We start from the raw sequence: 19362 nt of genomic DNA, 5'->3' as shown, positions 1-19362 counted from the left end.
TTCCGTTTACTCGGAAGGCTGAGGCGGAAGGATTGCCGGAGCCCAGCAGTTCGAGGCTGCGGTGGCCGGGAGTGGCCACTGCACTCCAGTCTGGGCGACAGAGTGAGACTCCAACTCAAAAAAAAAAAAAAAAAAAAAATGGGCAGGCAAAAGACTGAATAGACACTTCTCAAAAGAAGACATACAAGCAGCCAACAGATACATAAAAAAATGCTCAGCCTCACTAATCATCAGAGAAATGCAAATCAAAACCACATTGAGATCCCACCTAACTCTAGTAAGAACAACCATCAATAAAACAAAAAATAGCAGATGCTGGCGAGGATGCAGAGAAAAGGAATTGCTTCTACATTGTTGAAAATGCAAACTAGTTCAACCTCTATGGAAAACAGTGTGGCAATTCCTAAAAGAACTAGACATTGACCTCCCATAGGACCCAGCAATTCCCCTTCTGGGAATATACCTGGAGGAACTTAAATCACTCTTTTAAAAGATACCTGCTTACACATGTTTACTGTAGCACTATTCATAATAGCAAAAACATGGAACCAACCGTGCTACACAATGAAACTGGACTGGATTTTTAAAATGTGGTACATATGCATGATGGAATATTATGCAGCCACAAAGAAGGACAAAATTATGAACTTCACAGCAACTTGAATGGATTTAGGGTCTATAACATTCAGAGATCTAGCACAGAAACAAAGAACTGAGTACCACATGTTCTCACTCATAAGTGCACCCTGAACATTTACCATAATACTATAAGAAAGGGATTGGCAGTAGGCATAAACAGCCAGGGGAGGTGGTGGGGGGATGGGTGTCACATATCAATTAGGATACCTGATCTCAAAGCAAGCAAAGCAGGGACTAAAGGGAGGTCCAACCTTTACCTGTACAATGACCATTTGCATAGCTAATCCTGAAAAAACAAAAAACAAGGAACTACACACATTCTTCTGTTTTTAAAGAGAATTACTTTGAAAAATAAGCCAAAAGAATTTATATAAAGTATAATATGTTTTTGATATTAATTAGGACATTCACAATCCAAATGTTAACTGTGATTTTGTGTGTGTTTGAGTTGGTTCTATTAATAGCCTACTCATTTTTTCTCATTTTCTATATAGCAATTTTAAAAAGTTTTCTTTAAAAAATACAATTGTTACCTATTAACACACAATTTACACATTTTCAAGTACTTAAAAGAGTTTTGAAAATTATAAACACATTATAAACCATTATTTAATTTCCAAAAAATAGACGAAATATCAACAAAGATGGCCACACATGTAAACATTGAACATATATCAGCATTTATTTTTCCTTATAAAAGCCAAAAATTAATATGAAATATAATTACACTTATGTATATTTTCAGTGAAAAAGTCAGTAATCTACTAAAATTATTACTAAGACATGAGATAAAAGTTGTACTTAATTGCAATAATGCCAGATTGAAGAAACATCAATTTTAAGATGTAATCTTTTTTACATATGTCCATCCATTGCCACTTAGAATTTTATTAAATCAATTGATAAGAATTATAGCAGATACATGTGCATAAACAAAGGGATGAAATAATAGAACCAGAAAAAGGGCCTAGACTATGTAGTCGATTTTTTTATTATTATTATTTCAAGCAGAGCTACAATTTAAAACCATCATCACCAAAGAACTGCCAAGTTTCTGAGTTCCTGAGTTCCCACCAGCAGGCTCAATACCCCAGTAAACATTTGAGATTTTAGATACTAAGTATGGAGGTACTTCCTAGTTAACTTTCAACTTGATTCCTCAGAATACTCCATTACAAGTCATTCTACCCACTTAATTTAGATTCTGATAATAAGGCTCTTGCTTCTTTGCCAAGTGTATCAACTTGAACATTTTCTAAACCTCTGGTTCCTAAAAAACAAACAAACAAAAAACAGTATTTTATCATTAATACCATGAGGTTATTACTTACATTTTACCCTCCCTTTTCTCACATAAGTGACCTAATTCTTTCACGGTGTAATATGCTGAAAAAGTAAGAATAAAGCTATATGACCCAAGCTGAGCTTTTTGGTGGAACATAGATCACCTTGTCTCTGAAACTGAATAAATCACTGACCCCATTGGAACTCTTTAATTTAATCTACTCATTTCTGTTTATAATCACAGATTGCAACTGAAGCTAAATAGGTAAAAGTTAACAAAATGACTTAGCAAAAACGACTCTAGAGCTTGACCAAGGTTTCAGAAGATGAAGTTGTTTTTCCCCTTTACCTACCAACAACTTTCTATAGTTGTAAGATTTCAGAGGGCAGTCTACTGACAAAATACTTCTTAAGAAAAATAGAGATCATTAAAACAAATGTCATTTTTAGGATTAGGTTGCATTTTTAATCAGGTTCCAAGACTTATTGAATATCTACTGTTCTCAAGAAATGTCACCAAGTGAGATGAGGGTTGCATACTAAAATAAGCTAAAGTTGTAGCCAGCGTCTTTCAGGTGTGAAGTTTACATGACTTTATCAACATTTTTGTTGATTATCATTTCTCATAACTGTTTTATATGTAACTTTCTAGGAGTTCTGGTAAAAACTATCACAGCAAATAAAAATTCTTTAGGATTTATCCTATCACTGGTTCTCTAACTTTGATGATCATAGAAATTACCTAGGGGAATTGGAGGAGTAGATACAACCAGGTCCAACCCAGGAGTACTCAGTCAGGCTCTCCACTGGAGGGGGAAACGCTCAAGTATGGGTGATTGTAATAGCTACTCTGCCTTACATGAGATGACTTTGAAAACTTCTGTCCCTAAAAGCCTTGCTACTTAAAGTGTGAACCATGGACCCACAGCATTGATGCCACCTAGGAACTTTCTAGAAATGCAAAAGTTCAGGCCCCTCTCAGCCCTACTAAATCTGAACCTCCATTTTAACTAGATCCCTAAGTGATTCTTGTGTGCATTGAAATCTGATAAATGCTACATTAAAGACCTATAAGAATAGAACCACAGAATTATGTTAGAAGTATTTAAATGGTGTATAAGATACAGTAGCTTAAATGTATAAAATGTAATTTATGATTTTAATGGGCATTTAGCCACCACGATTGCTATAAATTAGATACAAGGTTGTCAGTTATTCAAGGTTTGTGGCCAGTGACTTGGGATTTAGCAAAAATCAACTCCCTGGAGACCAGTGTTAACTGAAAAGTAACTGGCATTGTTGCAGCACAGTATCTAGAAGGACACAATAATCTAAAAACCTAATTTTGAACATGGTCAAAGGTGATGTAGCTCTGAAACACTCAAGAACCAAGGAGAAGGTGATTTCCTTTAGGAAGTGTTCAATAGATGACATGGAAAATTCTAAAATGTTTTAGATCTGCTCCCTTGCTTACTACACATGAGAAAACTTGGGCAAGAGCCTAGTACATTTAGGGGAGGAAGGAGAAGTATTATGATATTAAGGATATGCTCAGGATTTGTCTCTGGGGAATTAATTTTTTTTTCTGATTCAGAAATGTAGATACCCAATGATCACAACTGGACTACTGGATATTAGGATAGCTTAAAGCTGCAAACCAGCTGCCACTGGCCAATTTCAGCACAGAAAATCATCTTGTTTGTCACCACCACGATCTGCTTCTTTGTTGTTGTTTAATTTGAGTGCATTTAAGGGAGACTGTGAAATATCCAATTTGAGATATGCAAGCATCTCTATATTTATATAGTTATATTTGTGCCCCTAGTGTCTCTTCTCACTTGAGTTTGCAACTCTTGCACATGAGGAGATGTAGAAATCAGAAACTCTAGACTTTAATTTATTTTAATTATTTTATTTACATTACTGTATATTTCAGATCGTTTTGTGGACATTAATTCTGGGCGAGTTTTAAGTACTGGGTTTAAATTGCTGTTCTGTATAGAACTAAAATCAGAAGATTTGAAAATATTTACATTCCAATAACCATAGGAATAAAATAATAATAGTAATAAAGTCTTGATAGAAAAAAGTCAGAGAAGCAAAAATCCTTTTAAGTTCAATCAATATATGCTCCCTTTTAAAAAAATTATATTTTTAAAAAAATTATATATATTTGGTTTCTCTTTAAAGTTTAAAGTTGACTGAGAAGAAAGAAGCAGGTGACTCTCTACATATTTACTGCAGAGTTATTCTTTTTACTCCCAGAAATGTTACCTTTAATTGTGAAACTTTTGTTAACTGAACATTGATTTTTATAATATAGAGAAAATATTTCTTGTGGAGATTGTATTTGCCTTGCTTAAGTCATAATATATTTGTCATATAAACTTCAATGTCCTTTATTAGACTGTGAACGAGTTCACCAGCCATATGATAATTAACCCACTATGCTATTGGCTCTCTAGTCTCTGTAAGATCTTGTAGATTGGTTCACTACCATAATTCTAGAAAAAAAATTAAAGATTCTTCTGATAGATCTGATTCAAACTCAACAAGCAGCCTCATTCTTCCCCAGGAGTTAGGAGGAATTAGGAGAGCCAACTAGATAGTTTCTTCAGAAAAGAAGGTTTAGAAAGGAAAGAGGTAATATTACAAGTAGTGCTAACAAGTACTGCTGTGGTACCTAGAACAAGATATATTTCCTAAAGATCCCTCATCCTGTGAAGAAAGGTTTCCATAATCTTTTTTCTGTCTACCAGGTTTGGTACAGATGGTGCCTGATGCTGTGACCCTAGCAAAGATCCACCGACATTCTGGGCTGATAGGACCATTGAAAGAAAATGCAATCAAAAAGTGGTTCAGTCAGCACAACCACTTAAAGGCAGATTATGAAAAGGTATGTCCTGCTGAAGATTATTTTAAATAATGTATTTACATAAGAACATAATCCAGTTTACTAGCTATTCTGATTTGTAGAAAAGTAAATTAAGTACATTTTGAATTCTAATTTATTCAGTCATCATCCTAGTAATAATGACTCCATTTAAATGGTATATTAACTAGATAAAAGTTTCTGGGTTTGGTTTTTCTTCTGATTGAAATTCCTAGTTATCAATAAAGCAGCATCCCTGACAGCAATCTCAGACCAGAAACGATCCCCTTGAATCTACTCCCTTCAAGTGACCTTCACCTATTTGTCCAGAATCTCCAATTTCTATAAATATCCCTTCTTAACTTTACAAAATTTACTGTTGCATTTGACTGCAAACATAGTTTTTCCCCAGTTTACTTCCCTCTGGCACCCAGCCTGCAGTGCACAGTTGTCTATACTAGGGCTCCTGGATGAAGGGATAAGTGTGGCTAGAGCCAAACCTTGTTGCATTTCCCAAACCATGAACTGTTACTACTGACCCCACTCAGAGGCAAGACACCTGGAAGCTACTGTACCCAAAAAAGTGCAACATTAGATTTGGTAAGCACTGTTCCAAGCACTGAAGTTATTCTGGGAAACTTCTCAGTTCTGGGCAAACTGGGATGATTGGTCACTTTAGCTAGTATGGGCCATGATAAAAAGACCCAAGAGTTTATCTATTCTATACTTCCACATGGTCAGAGTGGAGCAAAATACAGGCTGTTAGAGACCAAATAATAAAGCTTTAGATAAAATTATCCTAAAATCTATTTTTTAGCTATTCCCAAAATTGTAACTACAGTTTTGCACAAACCCCTGTGCTTATGTTTTTGAGGTATTTCCACATATATTTGCTCTTCATAACCACTATGTGAAGGACATATTTTATTATCTTCACTTTATAAGTGAAGAAAATCTAGACAGACATATTAAATGACTTTTTCAGGAACATGAGAGACCTGGAACTAAGATATTCTGGCATGTAACCCAGTTTCCTAGCCTTCCACTGCACTGAGGCAGCCCCATCATGCTAGGAGACTCATAACCTTGGTCCAACCAATCATTTATAGTTACACCACCAAGTTGATGAAAATTATGTATATACAGGAGACCATTTTGGAAACAAAGAATATTTTTGGAAAGAAACCTCTGTTCATTAAAGAAACATAAGCCACAATTGACTTAGAGGTAATCTGCTTCCACCCACACATTCACTCATGTATGTACTTTACCAGAACACTTTCAGACATCAATTAGATGACATAATAAAAGGATACATATAAAATGTTGCAGATTTCCTAGTACAGCTTTTTCTGGTCCGAAATTTCAAACACTAAGCAAGTAATATTTTAAATTTAATTGGAAACAGGCAATAATGGACCATGTTATTCTTTCTTCTTTTACCTTGAAAAAAAATCATATTGTGTATTTGGGGCATCAAAAAAGTCACACTAGAACATCTCTCTAGTAAACCATAAAAATTAGCTTTATCTGAATGAGGGAGATACTTTCTTCAATTTCAAAGAAAACATTCACCTATTAGGGCTAAATAACAGATTACTTTATGTTCTTCTACACCATAACAAAAATCAGTTTCTTGACTGTATGTACAGTTTTCTCCACTGATATGAAGACATTGTTTTTGATTAGTAATCTTGCTTTTCATTATTTGCTTTTTACTATTACCTCTATTGCTAATGCATATCCTCATTTTTTGTTGTTATTTTTGTGTTATTGTTTTTCATTTGATTAGGCCCTGAGGAACTTTTTCTATTCCTGTGCTGGCTGGTGTGTGGTCACATTCATCCTGGGAGTTTGTGACCGTCATAATGATAATATCATGCTGACAAAGTCAGGCCACATGTTTCATATTGACTTCGGAAAATTCTTAGGTCATGCACAAACATTTGGAGGGATAAAAAGGTCAGTGCATAAATGTTTATTATAGCAATTAAGCAAAGTCCTAAGCAATATATAATACGTAATGGCAAGAAATCCTGCAGATGACTTGCTCCTATCTCTCAAATCCCCCAAGGTAATATAAGCATAATACATATCTAACAAGGTTGAAGGAAAGATTTTTTTCCTATAGATTTTTAATGAAACAAATTGGATTTTCTCAAATTGTTAGTGTACTAAATTAGTCTTTCCTCATGGGAAACAACAAATCCTCTTTTAGTCTAAGTTGTTTGCAATAATATTTTTGTTTTCTTATAAACCTTGAATAGACAGTAAGGTACAAGTTGATGATCTCAGTACATCTGATATGTTGCCCATAGCAAATCACCATCATTGTTCTACGTATTATAAAGGTGTCACACTTCCCACACTGAATTAGCCATAAATCATTTCATAAATATTTAGCAAACACCTACCATTCAAAGATACAACAGTAAACAAGGCAGATAAAAAACCCTGATCTCTTTCTAGTAGAGATGACAGTTAAACAAGTTAATGAGCAAAGAAATAGTAGGAGGAAATAAGAAGTTCTTTTAGGAAACTAAAGCAAACAAATGGAATAGAAAGTGACTGAAGTGGGGACTATTGTAAAGAGGCTTCTCGGAAGACATGACGAAGAATTATGTAATGAGTGACCACCTCATGGAGATCCATGAGAAGAGTATTTCAGAAAGAAAGAACAGGGGATATAACAGCTATAATCATGGAAATAAGGATGGAAATGTTGCGGTGACAAGAAGACCTGGGATCTGGAGGTGGGACAGAGAGAGGCAGGCAGTAAGAGGGAAGGGTGAAGAATTTGGTGGAGGTCAGATCAAGCAAGATTCAGTAGGCATGGTATAAAGTATGGCCTTTGTTTTAGGTTCAGGGAAACCATTGATGAATTTCAGTGGATTTCAAAAGCTTTCTCCTTATATCTTCTGCAGTAGAAACCACTGAAGAGATTATTGCAATAGTTAAAGCAAGACTTACTGGTAAAAGTAGAAATAATAAAAGCTGTCAAAGTCAGAATATATTTTGAAGACAGAGCTACAGAACCTGCTAATTGATTGGACATTGACCGTGATTAATGAACTGGAGGAGGTGCATGACAGGTCAGAGAATTAAAGAAAACATACAATAATTATACCTAGATTTTTTTATCTTATCAAATGGGTGAATAATTATATCACATGATGAAATATGCAAGACTGGTGGATGAATAGGTTTTGTTTTGTTTTATTTGAGTCAGAGGTAAGGAAATTAGAGTTTGGAAACTGAGTCTTTGCCTAAAAAATATTTAATATTAAGGTAGAAATGGGGTTAGATTATTCCAAAGACTAATTCACCACTTTTGCCTAAAAACAGTATTTCAATAGAAAAATAATAATGTTTCCTATGAAATAACATGATGGAATTCATACCAGATGGCCCTAATCTGACATTAAATATACATAAACTACATAATATGGTTTTAGTCTTATAAAGTGCTATCTTCTCTTTTGTAGGAACATTCAAATGGATTGGTTATTACCTTTAATGCATTGCTTTTTTAAATAATCTCAGAAAAATTCACCACATATTCATTCCTTAAGCATCCACAGAGAATGGTCTTTCTGCCAAAGACCATGATAAACACTGGGAATACAAGGATGACTAATATACCACCTCAGTGAGGTTTACTCTTTCAAGTACTAGAAATACAGACACATAATGATTGTTATAAAATGTGACAAGGGCAGAGATAGAGAGACGTACAAATTGTTGGAACATCTTAGAGGAGGGGTACTCAGTTTATGAAGGACAAATATCAATTAACATATTTGAATGGACACACAATTTACCTATGTAACATGTTTCTCCCTAGAATTCACCGTTTCCCAGAAATTTAAAAATTACGTCAGCTGTGACATCTTTTTAAAAATTATTCTTGTGTATTATTCACTGGGAATTTGGGGCAGCTCTTATATAGTTATTCCACCAGTTTCTGTGTTGTCCACTGGAGTGGTTAAAAAAAGGACAAAAATATTCCAGTTCTACAGAAGTTCCAGATGAGAGACATAAAAAACTAAAGAAAAACTTACCAAAACAATATGATAAGGGTATGTAGCAGGTTCTACAGAGAAGGTAGAGCCACAGTTTAGTTGTTTGTTGATATTATAGCAGTGCCTACTCCCACAACTTGACAACTTCAAGGCTTTCTTATGCAGCATCAGGTAAATTAAAAATGGTCCCAGCATAGAGCCTCCCTCATAATATGTTTTTAATATTGTTTGCTGAGTTAATCAACCAGTAAACCAATCACAGGCATACCCTCAATTATTCAATAATTTTTTATTAGATAAATGAAAATGAAGTTGATATTGCCTTCCTTTGAGGTTATTATTTGTTGACCAACTAACAAGGCCAACAGCAACTCCAGGATTCACTTAGATTAGTGTTTCTAAAATTTTATCTCCACTAGTGACTCCCATAGGGCTCACTGGCAGTGTCTCCTTGGATTTTTTTTTTTTTTATATTGGTACTTCTGACCTGAGTTTGTTTAATGGTAAAACTGAACTACATCTATTCACTATATCTTTTGGCATGTAGGGAGTAGGTAATATTTTGTCTTCAATGCTCTTTTAGCATTTCTGGAATTCATTGAACATTGTCTTGTAGGACAGCTGACTTCTTCCATCTTAACTTCATTGAAAGTTCTTACTGGTTTATTATTATTATTATTATTATTATTATTATTATTATTATTATTATTTTAAAGACGTAGGATACAATTCGGGGTTAGGTATACAAATGTTCATTATTCAGGTTCCCTTGTTGATGAGGTGTGCCCCCCCCCCCAGCTGTTTCCCACTACTGCCAGTCCTGCCTCCACCCTACCCTAACAGTTTCCCACTACTGCCAATCCCTTTCTTATAGGACAACAATAGTTTTCAAGATCCGTTTATGAGAGAGAACATGTGATACTCAGTTCTTTGTTTCTGTGATAGATCACTCAGTATTATAGCCACTAAGTCAATCCAAGTTGCTGTGAAGTTCATAATTTTGTCCTTCTTTATGGCTGCATAGTAGTCCATCATGTATATGTACCACATTTTTTTATCCAGTCCTCTTTTGATGGGCAGCATGGTTAGTTCCATGTTTTTGCTATTGTGAATAATGCTGCAATAAACATGTATGTGCAGGTATCTTTTTCCTAGAGTGATTTGAGTTCCTCTGGGTGTATTCCTAGTAGGGGAATTGCGGGATCATATGTAAGGTCTATTTTTAGATCTTTTAGGAATCACTACACTGTTTTCCACACAGGTTGTACTAGTTTACACTCCCACCAACAGTGTAGTAGTGTATTCCTTTTACTTGCATTCTTTCCAGCATCTGTTGTTTTTGAGTTATTGATGATGGCCATCCTGACTGGAGTTAGGTGGTATCTCAGTGTGATTTTAATTTGCATTTATTTGATGACTAGTGAGACTGAATATTTTTTCATGTATATGTTGACTGCTCGTATGTCTTCTTTTAGAAGTGTCTATTCATATCTTTTGCCCACTTTGTAATGGGGCAGCTTGTTTTTTTCTTTTCGGCTTATTTAAGTTCCATGTAGATCCTAGATGTTAGGCCTTTGTCAGATATACAGTTGGCAAATATTATTTCCCAGTTTGTGGGCTGTCTCCCTGCTCTCACAATGGTTTATTTGGCTTTGCAGAAGCTTGTCATTTTTATGAGGTCCCACTTGTCTATCTTATCTCTTATGGCATGGACATTTGGGGTTTTGATCAGGAATTGCTTACTAGTTCCAATTTCCATAAGGGTGTCTCCTGCATTTTCTAATATTCTTAAAGTTTGAGGTTTTATGTTTAGGTCTTTGATCCATTTAGAGTTAATTTTTGTGTATAGTGGGTCTTGTTTTAATCTTCTGCATGTGGTCAGTCAGTTTTCCCAGCACCATTTACTGAATAGGTTCTCTCCCCATTCGTTGGTGGTGGAGGCTTCATCGAAGATGACTTGGTTGAGAAATTGAGGTTTTGCTTCTGGAATCTCTATCCTGTTTCATTGGTCTATCCACATGCCTGTTCTAGTATCAATACCAGACTCTCTTGATTATTGTAGCTTTATAATAAAGTTTAAAGTCTGGGAGTGTAATACATCCTGCTTTGTTTTTTTGCTGAGGATTGTTTTGGCTATTTGTGGTCATTTATGTTTCCATATGAATTTCTGTATTGTTGTTTCCAGGTCTAAGAAGAATGCTGCCAGTAATTTAATGGGTGTTGCATTAAATCTATAGATTATCTTGGGTAGGATGGGCATCTTAACAATGTTGATTCTTCTTATCCATGAGCATGGAATATTTTTCCATTTGTTTGTGTCATCTTTGATTTCTTTGAGCAGTTTTTTGTAGTTTTCGTTGTAAAGGTGTTTTACATCTCTGGTTAGGAAGACACTAAGATATTTTGATTTTTTTGTGGCTATTGTAAATGGGAATGTGTTTTTATTTGGGTTTCTGTTGTTTATTGTTGGTGTATAGGAATATAACTGTCCTTTGCACATTTATTTTATGCCCTGAGACCTTGCAAAAGTCCTTTATCAGTACAAGGAGGTTTTTGATAGATTCTCTTGGGTTTTTGAGGTACAGAATCTTGTCATTTGCAAAGAGGTATATCTTTACTTCTTTTTCTATTTAGATATTCCTGAGCTCCTTCTCTTGTCTGATTGCTCTAGCTAGGACTTCCAAAACTATGTTGAACAGGAGTGGTGAGAGTGAGCATCCCTGTCTTGTACTGGTTTTCAGGAGAAATGGTTCCAATTTCTGTCTGTTTAGATGTATGCTGGCTGTGAGTTTCTCATAGATGGCTCTTGCGATTTTGAGGTATGTTCCTTCTATACCTAGATGTTTGGGGGGTTTTAGCAAAAAGTGGTGCTGGATTTTATCAAAAGCTTTTTCCGTGTCTAATGATATAATCATGTGGTTTTCAGTTTTACATCTCTTGATGTATTTAATTACGTTTATGGTCTTGCAGATGTTGAACCAGCCCTGTCTCCTGGGGATGAAGCCCACTTGGTCATGTTGGATGATTTTTGAGATGTGATGTCGGGTCCAGTTTGCTAGAATCTTGTTGAGAATTTTAGCATCTATGTTCATCAAGGATATTGTCCTGTAATTCTGTTAACCTGGTTTGGGTACCAATGTGATGCTAGCTTCATAAAATGATTTGGGGGGAGTTCCATTTTTCTTGATTGCCTGAAATACTTTCCACAAGATTCATATCAGTTCCTCCTTGTATATTTTGTAGAATTCTGCTGGAAAGTCATGTGGTCCAGGGTTTTGTTTTTTTTGTTGTTTTGGCTTTTTTGTTGTTGTTGTTTGTTTTGTAGTTTTCTTATGACATAGTCGATTTCCTGGATTGTTACTGGTCTTTTAGGGTCTTGATTTCTTCTTGTTTCAACTTTGGGAGTGCTCCATTTCCTTTAGGTTTCAAGTTTGTTTCCATAAAGTGTACATAGTAATCACTGGTAATCGTTTATATTTCTTCAAGTTCATTTTTGATTTGATCTTTTGTAATTCTGGTTGTGTTAATTTGGACTTTTTCTTGGTCAGTCTAGCTAGGGTTTCCATCAATCTTGTTTATCCTTTCAAAGAACCAGATTTTTGTTTCACTGATTTTTTTTTTTTGTATTATACTTTTGTCTTCTTAAGTCCTGAATTTTGGCTTTTATTTTGGTGATCTGGATTCTTCTGCTGAATTTAGAGTTTTGGTGTCTTGATTTTCCAGCTTCCTTAGGTGATTTGTTAGGCTCTTAACTTGTGATCTTTCCATTTTCTTCATGTTTGTTCATAGAGATATAAATTCCCCCTCTTAGTACTGTTTTCATGGCATCCAAGAGATTTTGGTAAGATGTTTCTTTATTTTCATTTGTTTCCAGGAATCTTTTAATTTCTGTTTTGATTTCTGTGTTGACCAGGAGTTGTTTAGCATCAGCTATTGAGTGTCCATGTCTTTGAGAGTTTGGGGGGAACTTTGTTGCTGTTGAAATTTATTTTTATCCCACTGTAGTCTGAGAAAGTGCAGGGCATTATTTCAACCTTATGGAATCTGTTTATGCTTGACTTATGGTCAAGGACATGGTCGATCTTAGAGTATGTTCTGTGTGGTAATGAGTAGAATGCATATTCTGTGGTTGTTATGTGGAGTGTTCTGTAGGTATCAATTAAGTCCATTTGTTCAAGCATCACATTGAGGTTCTGGATCTCCTTGTTGACTTTTTGTCATGATGATCTGTCTAGGGTTGTGAGTGGGGAATTCATCTCCAGCTATGTTAGTGTTAGAGTCAATATCTTTTTTTAGTTTACCTAGAAGCTGCTTTATGAAAGTTGGTGCTCTTATGTTGAGTGCATATATGTTTAGGATGGATACTTCTTGTTGATGAATTGAGTCTTTTATTATTATGTAGTGACCTTCTGTATCTTTTTTTAATTTTTGATAGCTTAAAGGATATTTTGTTTGATATCAAGATCATGACTCCTGCTTTCTTTTGTGTTCTGTTCACCTGAAAATTTGTTTTCCATTCCTTACTTTGAGTCTGTGAGTATTCTTTCTGGTGAGAGAAGTCTCTTGGAGGCAACATATGGTTGCATCATAATACTTTATCCAATTTGCCATTCTATGTCTTTTCAGTGGTGTATTTAGTCCATTCACATTCAGACTAATTATTGATATGTGAGATTTTTATCCCTGTCATGAAGTTCTTATAGGGTTTATTGTTGTTGCTGCTATTTGTTTATTTGTTGGTTGTCTTTCTTTTGATTTGGGGGTTAATTTGTGTGTGTTTTCCACCTTTTTCCTGCATTCTTAGGAAGGGCGCTGTTGTTCTCTTTTTTCTTTCTTCTGTGTTTAATACTTTCTTAAGTGTTTTTTGTAGAACTGGTCTGGAGGCGGCGAAAACTCTTAGAATTTGAATGTCTGGGAAGAATTTTAATTCTCCATCACTGGTAAAACTTAGCTTAGCTAGGTAGGTAATTCTCGGTTGAAATTGTTTATCTTTATAAACTTTTAAGATTGGACTCCAATCTATCATAGCCTGAAGTGTTTCTGTAGATGTCTGATGCTATTCTGGTTGGTCTTCCCCAGTTTGTAGTCTCATCTTTCTCTCTTGCTGCCTTTAGGATTTTTTTTCTTTTATACCTACTTTGTGTAGAAGAATTATTATGTGTCTAGGAGTTGGTCTTCTCATTTGTTGTCTTGCAGGGGTTCTCTGAATCTCTTGTGTATGAATGGCTGCATCACCAATGAGATGAGAAAAGTTTGCTTGGATAATTTCATGGAGTGTTTATTCCAGGATGGTCTCTGTCTCTCTGTCTGCCTCAGGAATTCCAATTAATCTTAGGTTCAGCCTCTTGATATAATCGATCATCTCTTGAAGGTTTTGTTCTTTCTTTTTAAGCTTCTTTTTTATGTTTTTAGCAATTTGAGGTAGTTCCATATTTTGGTCCTCAAGCTCTGAGATTCTTTCTTCTGCTTGACTAATTCTGCTGTTCATGCTTTTCAGTTTGTTATTTATTTTGTTCATTTTATTTTTATTGTATTTATCTCAGTTATCAATTCATTCTTTCCTCTTGTCTCTCCTCATTTCTATTTATTCTCTCTATTAATATCTTGATATCTGGATTTGTGATTTGAGATCAATCATTCTGGGGGTTCTTCATTGTTTGAGTTCCAAAGTCTGTATTCTCAGTGGCTGACCTCCCAGGAGTCCGTGTGAGACCCATATTCTTCCTTTGATTTTTCTTCATTTGTGTAGGGGGAAGCCCCAGCCTTTTTAACCTCTTTATTAATTCTGTTATTCAGTGGTGGGGGGCAGCCTTCACTTCTGTTTGCTCAATCCCCTGTTCTTCCTTATGTAGATTCTCTGGTTTTATTCAATTCTGAAGCTGGACTAGGGGTGGGAGGCTGTGCTTTTTGGAGTTTTGAGATTTAATTGAGGGGAGAGCTGTGATTCAAAAACGATCTGCAGATCCCAGTATACACTGACAGGTGTGTGGCTCCCTGGAACTCACTTCCCACTGTCTTACAATCTGTCCATGCAGTGGGGGTATATGTTTGCCCCCGAATACAAAATGTGGCATACCAACTAACAAATAAACAGAGAAACAAAGACAGAAAAAACAAAAACATACATACAATCATATTAACAAATAAACCAAACTCCCCCATTGATGTACTCTCCCTTAAAAATACCCATACACAAACAGAAAATCTAAAAAAATTAAAATAACAGAAACAAAGGAAGGATGAAAATGTAAACAAAAGCAAAAAGAGAGAAGAAAAAAATCAAAACAAAACAATAAAACCAAAAAACAAAGCTCGCTCTGGCTATTTCTTTAACTCCAAGTTTATTTTGGCTGCCACCTCCATGTTAAGGAGCAGTTTGGTTTCCAGCCTCTTCCCTCCACTCTCAGTACAGGCCGATAGGGTTGTTGTTCTCAGTGTGGTACAAATGCCCCAAGGACTACTGTGCAAGGAGGGTGGATCAGATATGGACCCTCGAGAAAGTGGTAGCTTTCTCGACTTGCTACCACTGTTGTCAAATCTCCCACTCAGATCTGACATTTCTGTGCCTATTCCAGCATGGGGGATGGGCATCTGTCTCTCCAAGTCCAATGAGGACATAACCTCTAGGCCCAAGGTTGGAGGCTGGGCTGAGCTGGACAGGGCAACGCAGGTATCTGCCTGGTCTCAGGACAGAGAAAATGGCACCAGTCAAATCTCCTCAGGGGTCGTGGGACTGCATTCCAGATTTCTACCACCTGCTTTCTCCACGGTTCCTGAGCCTCATGCCATTCTGCCATCATAGGTGATGGTGTGGACTAGATGTCGGATGGTGAGGAGCAGCTGCTCTCCGCTGCCTCCTTCTGGAGAATCCTGAGAATGGCAGATGATCCTTCATGCTGGGGGCTCCAATCTCAGGGTGGTAGAGGACTGCAGTCACCTCCAGAGGAGAGGCCTAGGTGCATGAACTCAAGTATCCCCTAGATAGACCTTCTCTCACCCACTGGCACACACCCACTCACGCAGAGAGTGTTTATGGTGCATACCCACTCATGCAGAGGGTATTTATGATCGTTTATTTTTGCAGAGACTCTCACAGTCCAACCTGTTCCATTACTGTCTTGCCACTGCCTCTTATTGGTTTTCAAGTACACAAAAGCACCTTATAAATAGGGCCTCTGTGTCACCCTAGGAAAAGTGAACATTCTTATTTGTACCATACTTATGAAATTATAGACCCAGTCTTTAGAGAATACCTAGCTCCACCTAGCTTCTGTACATATATTCAGGTGTATTAATAAAACCCCAATATTATACAAAGCCAGATATGTAAATCCTGCCTTAGAACTATCCTAAAGTCCCATAGTCTAAGAAGAAAGACACTATAATGTTCCAATAACTATCATTAATTACCACAGGTCATATTCTTTACTATAAAAGGCTACACCCTCTGGGATCACAGACTCTATGTGCCCTAGAAACAAGTGTTTCTACTATTGTCTATTTCTTAAAAACATGGAGGGAGGAAAGCATTTGTATAACTGTTTATGCTCTATAAAATATTATTAACATATATTAAATAATTCACTTCATCAAACAATTGCCTAATTCCTTATTCAACTTCACCTATAAGTACAATTTCCAGTTGTGGGTTGGTTATAGATTTGCAAAGAAAAATTCCACACAAACATAAAACCCCATCAAAGTTACAGATTTATCCCTTAGTCAAGAATACAGAACTTACTAATGGAAATTAGCAGATCAAGAGAACAGAAGCAGATGCAGTATATTTTGGGGTAGATTATCCTTAAACTCCGGTTTCCTTAAGGGGCACAGAAAAGAGGTAACATTCCTCTTACTAGTAGGATCTTAAGGAAAAAAAGTGATTTCTCACTGGGACCCTGCCCATTCATACTCATGCTTACATCACCATTCTAGAATTTCTCACACTAACCATCTGTGTGATTCTATTTAGGAAATGTTACAAACACTGAGTTCTCCTGATTCTTGAATTAAATTGAGTCAGGAAGGCCATACTCTCAACTGGAGTCCATGCCCAGGCGTCCCTGAACAATTCCTGTGAATTCAGTTCTCCAGAAATCTGGAAAGCCCACCTTCATGCTTAGAACAACTCTGAGCCTCCTGTAAACTTTCTAATTTAAGAAAGAAACAGTAGATATTATTTATTGATATGAACTATTTTATATTCTGTATATAAACGACAATGCCTTCGTATTGGCTTAATTGTGAGATTAGACAAAGAAGATTTAAACCAGCAGATTAAATCAAAGAACATTTAGCCCCAGCATTAATGATTCTAGGGGAAATTTGGCAATCCTTGCAATGCAAGCAATGAGAAATTTCTCCAGTTTTCTTAAATCAATTGTTTTTCTTTTTCTTCTGAACTGTTGCTTAATTACAATCTCCGTGATTTAATTTCACAAAGATATAAAACTCAGTAAATTTTTCATTACATAAAAGATGTTATTATAGTAATAAACTCAATTTGAATTCAACAATTTCATGATGGTGACATTCTCTTTTAGAACAGGAAAAATTAAGGAAGATCTTTATTAGTGATGTTTATTGCTCTCCTAACTCTTTGTTTTATATTTTTTAGACTGTATTTTCACAGTCAATATTACTTTCACCTGGTAATGCTAATCTTGCATTAAGTCTTTTTTTTTTTAGCTTTCTTTCTAGAAAATTGTAAAGGCAATATGACCAGTGGTTAAGGTTAGGTAACTTGGAGACAGACTATGTGTTTTTGTTTACTTATTTTTAAATTTATTATTAGCATTATTTTTAATTGACATATCATAGTTGCATACATTTATGGGGTGCAATGTGATGTTTTGGTATATGTGGACAGCATGGCATAATCAAATCAAGCTAATTAACATATCTAATCACCTCCCTTACCTATTTTTTTATGTTGAGACATTTGAAATTTACTTTCTTAGTTATTTTGAAACGTATAATATTATTGACTATAGTCAATCTGCTGGGCAATATATCTAAAAATCCTTTCTACTGTCTATATGAAACTGTTTACTCTTTGATCCACAAGTCTCCATTTCCTCCCTCATCATTCTCTACTTTCTATGAGTTCAACTTTATTAGATTTCACATCTAAGTGAAATCAGGTGGTATTTATCTTTTTTTGCCTAGGTTATTTCACTGAGGATGATGTTCTCCAGATTCATTTATGTTGTCATAAATAGCAGAGTTTGCCCCCCTTTTAAAGATTAAATAGTATTCTGTTATGTATATATACCACATTTTATTTATTCGTTCTTCTATGAACACTTAGGTTGTTTCTGTATATTAATTATTGTTAATAATACTGCAAAGAACATGCGAAAGCAGATATCCCTTTGACATATTAATTTCAGTTTCTTTGGTATATACCCAGACGTGAGATTACTGAACATATATTAGTTCCATTTTTGGTTTTTGGATGAACTTTCACATTGGTTTCCATAACGACTGTACTAATTTACATTCCTACCAACAATGCAGAGTTCCCTTTTCTCTTCATCCTCTCTAACACTTATTTTTTTATCTTTTTGATAAACCCATTCTAAAAGGTGTAAGATGATTTCTCAATGAGTTTTAATTTGCATTTTCCTAATAATTAATGATGTTGAACATTTTTTTCATGTGCCTACTGGCCATTTCTGTGCCCTCTTTTGAGAACTGTCTGTTCAGATCCTTTGGCCATTTTTGAGTCAGGTTATTTGTTGTTGTTGGTATTGAGTTGTTTGAGTTTCACATTTTGGATATTAATCCCTTATGAGATGCATGGTTTGCAAGTATTTTCTCCCATTCTGTCAGCTGCTTCTTCAGTTTATAATTGCTTCTTTTGCTGTTCAGAAGCTTTTTAGTTTGACACCTTCTATTTGTTTATTTTTGCTTTTATGTTTTATGTGCTTTCAGGTTATATTTTAAAAATCATTGTCAAGACCAATGTCATGTAGCTTTCCTCTTATGTTTTCCTCTAATAGTTATAGTCTTATGCCTTTATTTAAGACTTTAATTCATTTGAGTTGATTTATTATAAAATAAGGGTCTAATTTGGTTGGTTTGCTTGTGGATATTGGTTTTCTCAACACCATTTATTGAAAAGATCATCATTTTCCCATTGTGTGTTATTGACATTTTTTTCAAACAAAATCAGTTGGCTATAAATGCATGTATTCATTTCTTCACATTCTACCCTTTTCTGTTTTGATCAATGTATTTGTTTATAATGCCAGTACATGCTGTTTTGATTACAATCACTTTTAATATGCTTTGGATCAGGAAGTGTGATTCCACCAGGCTTGTTCTTTTTGTTCAAGATTGCTTTAGCTATTCAGGGTCTTTTCTGGATCTCTACAAAACATAGGTTGGTTTGTTTGTTTTTCTATTTTTATGAACAATGTCATTGATATTTTCAAGAAACTGTGTTGATTCTGTTGGTTTGGGGTATTGTAGACATTTTAACATTATTTCAATCCATGAACACAGAATATTATTTTTCATTGTTTTGTGTCTTCTTCAGTG

General features: G+C 35.3%; 1 protein-coding gene across 1 annotated transcript in view; it reads left to right on the top strand.

The window, feature by feature from the left end:
- PIK3C2G (phosphatidylinositol-4-phosphate 3-kinase catalytic subunit type 2 gamma) overlaps positions 1-19362 on the top strand; it is a gene marked incomplete at its 3' end in the record, with an annotated part of 314051 nt that overhangs the window by 228950 nt on the left and 65739 nt on the right. Inside the window, 2 exon segments of the mRNA XM_008072653.1 lie at positions 4683-4819; positions 6588-6757. Of these exon segments, the coding sequence (XP_008070844.1) occupies positions 4683-4819; positions 6588-6757 (307 nt within the window).

The sequence above is a fragment of the Carlito syrichta genome, unplaced genomic scaffold (assembly GCF_000164805.1).
Source record: "Carlito syrichta isolate Samal-C Ts95f unplaced genomic scaffold, Tarsius_syrichta-2.0.1 Scaffold315374, whole genome shotgun sequence".
Taxonomy (NCBI): domain Eukaryota; kingdom Metazoa; phylum Chordata; class Mammalia; order Primates; family Tarsiidae; genus Carlito; species Carlito syrichta.
Note: the sequence above shows the minus strand (reverse complement) of the source record. Positions and strands in the feature narration are given on the sequence as shown.